This window comes from Rosa chinensis, chromosome 5, assembly GCF_002994745.2.
Source record: "Rosa chinensis cultivar Old Blush chromosome 5, RchiOBHm-V2, whole genome shotgun sequence".
Classification (NCBI taxonomy): Eukaryota; Viridiplantae; Streptophyta; class Magnoliopsida; order Rosales; family Rosaceae; genus Rosa; species Rosa chinensis.
Window position 1 is genome coordinate 26,051,070 of NC_037092.1, and position 9,079 is coordinate 26,060,148.

General features: G+C 41.1%; 1 protein-coding gene across 1 annotated transcript; it reads left to right on the forward strand.

Moving 5' to 3' along the window:
- Positions 1–6,847: 6,847 nt before the first annotated feature.
- Positions 6,848–8,857, forward strand: LOC112168110 (L-type lectin-domain containing receptor kinase IX.1). Its single transcript, XM_024305232.2, has one exon. It carries the CDS (start codon positions 6,848–6,850, stop codon positions 8,855–8,857), a length of 2,010 nt encoding a protein of 669 aa, XP_024161000.2.
- Positions 8,858–9,079: the final 222 nt, after the last annotated feature.

Genomic DNA, 9,079 nt, shown 5'->3' on the forward strand with positions numbered 1-9,079 from the left:
TTCACCTCACCTTCCACCACACGTTCTCAACCGTGGTATCTCGAAAAGAATAAAATAGAAAATGGAGCATTGCAGTATGTTGGCAGTAGTTTTAGTGAATTTTAGTGATTAAGTAAGAAAATAACTAGCCTCTTCTCACTTAACAGGTGGATAAGTGAAGTGGCTAATTATTGGTTTTTATTTTGATTTTGTAGAACTATAAATATAGGAGTGGTACCTGGTTTTGTTTAAGGCCTTTTTTTTTTCTTTATCAAAGTTACTCTAATTCGTAACTGTACCTATGTTCTCTTTCTTCTGTCTTTTTTTGCTCTTTTCAATTTCTATGTATTTTCGTTAACAATTTATCCTCTTGTATTTCATATTTTCTTACTTTTCAATTTAATCTTGTAAGGACATTTGAGGGTTTTTTTTTTTTTTTGATGAAAGGAGGTCAGTCAATTATATAGATTCAGCAAGCAGTACAAAAACGAAACACTCCTAAGGAGTCGACAGAAAGAATCATTTCTTAGAGTACCCTGAGACTCCTATTCTAAAACAAGAACAAGAACCCACTATACCCTAGTACACCCACTTTTTAGACAGTTCACGCACTTTAATTCCAAACAAAAATCAATAATCTCTAAAGCAAGATAAAAAAACCCTCAGAGATTATGATATTTGCGACCTAACAAAATTAAATAACAACTGGAGGGTGTCGTCCTGGATCCCAAATTTTTATAAAAAATCCACCTAGATCCCAAATTTTAATCCAAAATACAATAAGCCCACATTCTGCAGCCTTAGTCAACCCATTAGGGACCAAGCCCAAGTCAGGAAAGTAGAGCCAAGCCCAAACTCAATTAGGGTTTGCCCTTGTAGCCAACGCAATAGTGACTCTGGTCTTGCAACCACCGCCGCACCAATCTGCCACCATGCCTCCGGTCAATGTGCCCTAAGGAACCAGAAAACTCCCGACTCCAATACAACCAGACGAACTAAGCAGAGAGAGGACGCCAACATACACCATGCCTTCAACCTGCTGGTAACGAGAGTGTGAATAAGTCGATCTAGCCAAACCAATGTCAACCCCTCAGAAATCGGACCACCCAAATAGCAAATCAACAACTACCCCTTTGCATCTTTGCCGCCAGACAAACAACAGACGCCGAATAGCAAGAAAAAAACCATGTCGGAGGTGCAACCATTCTTATAGAGGAGACTCGAATAAAGTCTGACCCGACCCGGACGAAAACTTCAATCCCCTCCGCCATGGTTGAATCAGAACAGCCTGCGCCTATGGTAACGTACCTCGACCTTTGAACCTTGGTCTCCTTGAGCCACCACCAACAATAAGAGGCAGAAACTCCAGTAGGACACATGCCACTGTGCCTACCAGCCACCATGGCGCAGAAGGAGTATGCGACAGGGAAGATATGGTGCAAGCCAGTCTTGATTTAGGAACCCCCAAAGGAGACGCCGTAGGTGTACTCCATACAAGATGAAGAGAGGTATAGAGGGTATCGCTCTGCCAACCCTAGTAGAGCTCTGCTTGGTCGAAACATGTTTTATCCTCTGGGGTATTGATTTCCATTCCTTAGCTTCAATTTTAAGGACATTTGAGGGTAATTTAAACTTTAACCATAATCTCTATTGATTAATTAATACTGATAGTGAATAGTGTCTTTTTTAATGATTAAAGAAATTACTGTAATAATAATGATTATTAACTAAATGCGAAATTAGTACAAATATCAAACATAAGTTCTAGAAGTTGAACCTACTAATGGCAAAACACTACTCATTAGACATTATATGAACACTGACATTCAAGAGTCTATAGCTAAACCTAAATACCTCACCTTTAAATATCAATTACTCTACATTTCAATGTAGTACGCAAAATAATTAATACTTCAAAAAAAAAAAAACTCACAAAAGATTTTGGGCTAATACGTCAGGTTAGACGGCGGATTAGAGGAACCTCTTACCCATCTCATCGTCAAATTGATAAGTAATACATGAGGGTGTCTAAGGCAGCCCAGTCTACAATCATTCCAAACATAGCCAGCCCATGCCCAACAAAGGACTAAGAGGCCGTTCGTTGAAACCCAAAAACGAAGACGGCATGAGGAGCCGCCGTCACCGTTGTTGAGTCCAAGGCTGCTGTCAGCTCTATCCCCGCCAATCCGATGCTAGCCCATGGGGAGCGTCCGCTCCAGCCTTTCATGTTCAAAAAACTAGGTTGACCAAAGTCAAGCAAAGTCGCAGGCCAAAACAACCCACCCAAGATCTCTGCACGAACCACCGATAAGGAAGAGGTCTCCTATGTGTAGAATTCTTGATTATTAAGGAAGAGGTCTCCTATGTGTAGAATTCTTGATTATTAGTTTATTCTTGAGTTCCTATGTGTATTAAAAAAAAAGGGGAACTCATCTGATAACTTCTTATATAATACTTTTTCATTCAGGCGAAGTGGCGCACCACTTCTGAGAAAGACTGGTATCTTAATTAGTAATGTCACAATCCGGTAAATAATATTATGTCGTCGAATGGCCGGTGTATATATCTTTATCCAGTAACACAGCTTCATCAATCACCTAACATACACAATTCAAATACAACGTTCATCGCATAAGTAATTTAAGTATACAATTGCCAGCACATAAACTGTGAGTGACATAAACAGTAGGTCTCCACTGTAAGATTAAAATATAAGGTCAACCAAAACAAGACGGGAGAAACAGGCAAAGCATTAAGGAGTAGGGAACATGCATAAACTACAGGTGATCAAATCCTTTACTTTGCCAGTCATCCCAAAAAAAATAAAATCCTATACTTTGCCGCCTTGTCATCTTTCTTTTCCCTTCCAAGTTAACTACAATATAGAACTAATGGGATGTTTATTTGATTATGATGCGATTAGTATTAAAAAAAATTATGGTTCCTTGGAATTCATTACAATACTTATGTTTCTCAGATGTACATGTGCGAGCTGTATACTCACCATACCATTGTAATTGTATAATGCTTCCTTGTGCACAGAATATGGAGGACGACTTTCTAAAAACAAAGCAAATTTTAGCTCAGTTTAATCAATTGACATGTATCGCTTGTCAAGGTGTTAACCGAAGGAGGATAAGGTGTACTTACATAGGCATTTGCAAGCATAATTAGCTATAATGAGCTACGCTCATGCTACCACCAGGTGCACCAACTCCCACCAAATGAGTGACCTACGAGAATACAGCCAAGCAGGCTACCGACTGAGCCCCAGCTTGCCCCCAGATCACTGCTGACGCACCGCCACGCGCCGCGCCAAGACAACATCAGAAGCTCCAGAAGCTGGGGACTGAAGCACATCAGTTCCACATCGAAAACATGAAGAAGATCAGCTCATTCCTCACCTATAAAAGGTTCTCTCTTCTCTTCTCTCCTCATTAATTAAGCATCTTAATACTTACCTACTGTTACTTTGTCAACATAAATACATTGACTAACTTAGGCATCAGAGAATAGAGAAGACCGCCCAACGCGGTCTCCACGCCCTCTGTATTTCATTTGACAGGTAGCGAAAGCTCTAAGAATATCATTGGCAACGGTCCGCTCATCGGACCAGCGCTAACAAGGGTTTAGCTACCGCTGAACTTTAAACATTAACACAAGGATTGCCACCTGTAACGGTACAAATATTACCATGTCAAATGAATTAATTAATAAAGAGACCAAACTCGTCATTTTCAAACACTTCTATAATCTCAAGAAGTCAACAAGTTTCAAGTTGTTGAAGGAAAATTTCTCGATCAAATTTACTCCTTTCTCTTTTATCAATAACATAAATCTATTACATTAGATTGACGAACTTGGATCAAGAAATATATAGTAGCCTCATAAAACCTTTGCCATAACAAGTAAGGGAAGAGTACCACACTCAATTTACCACTATCTTAAACACTCGACTCTTCCGCTATAATGGCCTGATGGGTATAAGCCAGTCCGCCTTCATGATCCACCAATAGGCAGCAAAATGTAAAGCCAAAGCGGCCTTAGACACATAATGGGAGGCCTTATTACTCTCTTACAGGGAATAACCCCAACTACAAGTCTACAACTATTAAAAGAACTTATCAATCTATTCAAAAAAAAAAAAAAACTTATCAATAATCTAGCCTCATCTAATAAAACATTTTTTAATTTTAATTTTGTTTTTAAAATTTATTATATTATTTTTAATAATGTAAATGGTTCACGGCATGGAGTAGATTACATTTCAGGGCATAATGAAGCTGTTTCTTTTTTTACTCTTCTTTGTACTTATCCTCTGTGTTGCCCTTAGGCGTATGTTACTTGTTTACTTGTTTTTACTCGGCCACACCGTGACAATTTTTTTTATAATATTGCCAACGGAAGAAGTTTCTTGTTTCTCTAAAAAAAAAATTTGTTATATTATATCTTATGTCTCGGGTAATTATTTAAAGGGAGAGAGAAATGTGGGGGAGTGGTCTAGATGGCCAGATGGGGGTAGTGACAAGTTTGGGCTGTTGGTCTGTGGTTTGCACCTTCGATCTGATTGCTGGTGTGCAAAGGAGATGGAGGGGAAGATCAAGGCTGCTGGCGTGTGGTCTTGTTCTCGCTGGCCGGGGTTGGGTGCGGAGCGGGCTGGAACGGCTCCTGGACTGCCATGGCTGCAGGGTCGGCGGCTTGATGGGGTAGCACGGGCTAGGAGGCGGACTGGATGTGAGAGGTCGTGGCGGCGGGGCTTGGCTTGGATCGGATTAACCCGACCTGGGTTGGGCTGTCGGTGTACGATCTGGGGAAGGTGACGGTGGAATGGGGTGGTGTCTCCCTATGGCGTGCCGGGGAGGGCGGAAGGATGATGACGACGGTCCCGAGTCGGTGGCGGAGAGGTATTGTGGGTGGTCCGGCGGTGGTCGTAGCGGGATCTGGCCGCTGTTGGCTAGCGACTCCTGACCTTCTTGACTCCATGGTTGGGGAGTTCAGATGCAGGTGGTGGTGTGCAGGCGGTGGTGTTTGCAGGTGGTGGTGGGTGTGGCGGCCTGCTGAGAGTTTTTGGTGTTTGATTTCCTTATTTGATTTTCATCAATAAGTCTATTGTAGGTTTTTTTAGTTTTAGCTGTTGGGTCGCGCTGCAATTTTGGTATAGACAATCTTCCCTTTGCCGGTCGAGAGGTCGTTCCTGTTCTGGAGTTCGGTCAGCAGCGGTGGCGAAAATGTCTGGCTATAGACAATCATCCTTGGCCGTCTAGTGGGTCCTTCCTGTCTGTGATCGAGTCGAAGACGATGGCGATTTGGAGTAGTGGTGGATGGATGGTGTTGACAAGAGGGTGGTGATGGTGTTGAGTTTTTTAGTCCCAGGTCTGAATGTCTGGCAACCTTTTTGGTCGGGTTTAGGTCACAATGAGTGTTGGCTTGGTCGATCCAATGCTGGCCAGGAGGACTCTGGTGGGAGAGTTTAGTGTCGACACAAGTAAGTTGTCTAGTTTAGAGTTCTTACTGGCTGGACGAGAGGTGAGATGTCAAGGATTCACTGCTCCTGCGCTTTTGTCTGTCCTACAGTTGTAGTGCAAGTTTAGAGTCAGTCATAATAGATTTTCAGTGTGAAGTCTAGAGGCCATTTCTGAGTAAGAGGTGTCGCCTATAACTCGTTGTAAGCAGTTTCATTATTAATGAAGTTCTTATTTGATCAAAAAAAAAAAAAAAAAAGTTATCTATATATTGTATCAAATGTTTTTTTTTTCTTTTAATTGTTATATAAGTATTCTGTTATTTACTATGACACCCTTTAAATTTTATAAACTATCCAAAGATGATATGAGAGTATTTCCGTCTTTTCTTCTAATTCTAGGCGACAAATTACTGTTTTAATATATAGCAATTAATCTCCGTTCCAAGTTCTAACCCACGCCCAGCCCTTCCTCCCTCCGTTTCCTACCTCTGTTACTGACCGGTCAACACCATTTCAACCAGTTCTACCAACAAATTACCACTGCTCCGAAAATAAATTCCAACAGCAATATCCAATTCCCTACACCACCATTCAATTTACTGATACCATGGAAGTGACAGACTCCTTATTTCTCAGAGTCTCTGGAAAAACCAGTTATGGAAGCACGACGACTCTGCACATCAATATGAGTAGTTCTGAAGCTGATATTTGTTCTTCCAATACATCGATTTTGGTTTTCCGTATTTTCTATTTATTTTCTGGAAAATTTGCATCGTGATAGTGATGATCAAATGATCTTCCGTAATCAATTTATCGATATTAGCTTCTCAAGTCTGTAATGTGTCTGGGCCTACTGACTGAATTTAACATTCTAGATTTCCATTTCGTCAGTGTAATTGTGTTGCTCCTATCAATTCCTTGTTTGTGTTTCTATGGCCCCTCAAGTTATTGAAGAACACGGGGGAAATAATGCCACTAGTGGTTTAGGGAGTTGGCTTGGCCAAAGAGTCCCGACGGTGCTTGCTGAAATGTCAAAAGAATACTTACGTAGGAAATTAAGTTGTGTGGTGAATACGCCAAACTCTCTCGTTTAATTCGTTCTTATTAGATAAAACAAAAAAACTTCAACATTTAGTTGCTGAACAAGGTTTGATGTTTATACTTTATATTCTATGTGTTTAGCTCCGTGATCTGTGTTTCGATGGAAAAGATGGTTTTTGTGAAGCTTTTAACATCTGGATTGCCGTCTACTAGAAACAAGAATCCAATTGGCATTGTCACACACTTGGCTCAACGAGTATCGAGAAGTCTCGAGTCTATCCTCCATGGAAGATAGTGACTTTATTTAAATCGGTCAAACTATCCATGCATGATCGACAATGTACTCTGCAAGCATCCCTAAAAATGGGTGCTCTAGTGGCGCTAGTATTATGTATCTTCTTTCACAAGGGCTTAACAGAAACTCCATTAACCTTCAATTTCTCTTCCTTCCTCGGTGAATATGACAATACTGTTATATTAACAGAAGGAGATGCCAACGTTGGTAACCCATTCCTTCACCTAACAAAAGACAACATAGGTGAACTAGAAACTATGAGTGTTGGTCGAGCCTTCTACCGTGAACCCTTCCTCCTTTGGGACTATGCCACAGAGAAAATGGCGGATTTCTCCACAAGTTTTACATTCGCCATCATCAGTACAGACGAGACAGCACCCTCCTGCGGTGCTGGGTTTGTGTTCTTCCTAGCACCATATGGAACGATACTCTACAGCTCATTAGGAGCTGGAGCCAGTCTTGGCCTCCCCATCAACAGCACACAGCAAAACGTCACCGTCCCGAAGAGTCAGTACCCATTTGTGGCAGTGGAGTTTGATATCTACCCGAATATACTTCCACCCGTAGACGATCCCCGCTATCAACACGTTGGCATCGACGTCAACTCTATCAGGTCTAGTAAAACCGCTCCTTGGAATCATGCTACACTTTCATCTCATAACTATCTTCAAGGAGATGAAGTCAATACTGCGTGGGTTAGTTATAATTCTACCACGAAGAATCTTAGTGTGGCCTTCACTAGTTTTGTACATGATGACCCGGTGATTAGTTATCTTTATTACGTTGTTGATCTGAGGCAGTGCTTGCCGGATGTGGTCATTGTTGGGTTCTCTGCGGCAACGGGGAATCAAACTGCAATGCATAAGATCATCTCTTGGAATTTTACTTCTACTTCTTTGGAGATTCCTCCGCCAATCCCCGCCTACTCTAATGTATCAGCAAGACAAGTTGTCTGGTTGATTATTGGTGGGTGTATTTTTATAGTTGGCGGGTTCGTCTGGTGGAAGGAAAGGGAAACCAGAGAGAGTGATAGAGATGGTATGATTACTGATGGGATCAAATATGAATTGCAAAACGGGTTTGGCCCAAGACAGTTTACATACAGTGAATTGGCTCATTCTACAAGTAAGTTTGCAGAGGGAGAAAAGCTTGGAGAGGGAGGATTTGGTGGGGTTTATAGAGGCTTCATAAAACAGTTGAACTTGTATATTGCTGTTAAGAGGATATCCAAGGAGTCTAGACAAGGGTTGAAGGAGTATGCTTCAGAACTAAGGACTATCAGTCGACTTAGGCATCGAAATGTGGTGCAACTCATTGGTTGGTGCCATGAAAAAAGAGAACTTTTACTTGTTTACGAGTTAATGCCCAACAGCAGCTTAGATTTCCATCTGTTCAAAGCACAAAGCTTGTTGATTTGGGAGGTAAGATACAGAATTGCTTTAGGCTTGGCCTCCGGACTGTTGTATCTACACGAAGAATGGGAACAATGTGTACTACATAGGGATATTAAGTCCTCTAATGTGATGTTGGATTCAAATTTCAATGCCAAACTTGGGGATTTTGGGTTAGCTCGACTCGTGGACCATGGAAAACAATCACAAACAACAGTTCTGGCTGGAACCATGGGCTACATGGCTCCAGAATATATAACCACGGGAAAGGCTAGCAGGGAATCTGATGTCTATAGCTTTGGGGTTGTTGCTATGGAGATAGCTTGTGGGAGAAAACCCATCGATTCCAAGTTTGAAAGTGATCAAATCAGCATGGTGGAATGGATTTCTGAGCTTTATGCAGAAGGAAAAGTTCTCGAAGCGGCCGACCCAAAACTCTGTGGAGAATTTGATGAGAAGCAAATGGAGTGCTTGCTGATTGTTGGATTGTGGTGCGCTCACTTCAATCACAACATCAGGCCTTCGATACAAGAAGCTATCCAAGTGCTTAACTTCAAACTTCCATTGCCCATTCTCCCATCCAATATGTCGATGGCCACCTTTGCGCCTTCAGTTTCATTCTCAACATTGTCAAATGATACTACTGGTTTTGAAAAAAGTCAAACCAAGTCCACCTTTGTTCACTAAATATTAGTCTGTGTGTGCATCCTTTGCATGTGCAATTTTTTTTTGTTTGAAAATAAAAAAGAAAATGGTTATTTTAAAGTGTTTCTATTCATACCTCTAAAATTAGTAATTTAATCTTTTTCTTTTTTGAAGTGATGATTGACTTTATTAACTCATATGAAATGACTAATAAGGACAAATAGACATTTATTAAATTAATAGAGAATGCTGCAATTTAGTTTC

Coding starts and splice junctions, on each gene's coding strand:
- LOC112168110 (XM_024305232.2), top strand. CDS start 6,848: ATGGGTGCTCTAGTGGCGCTAGTATTATGTATCTTCTTTCACAAGGGC.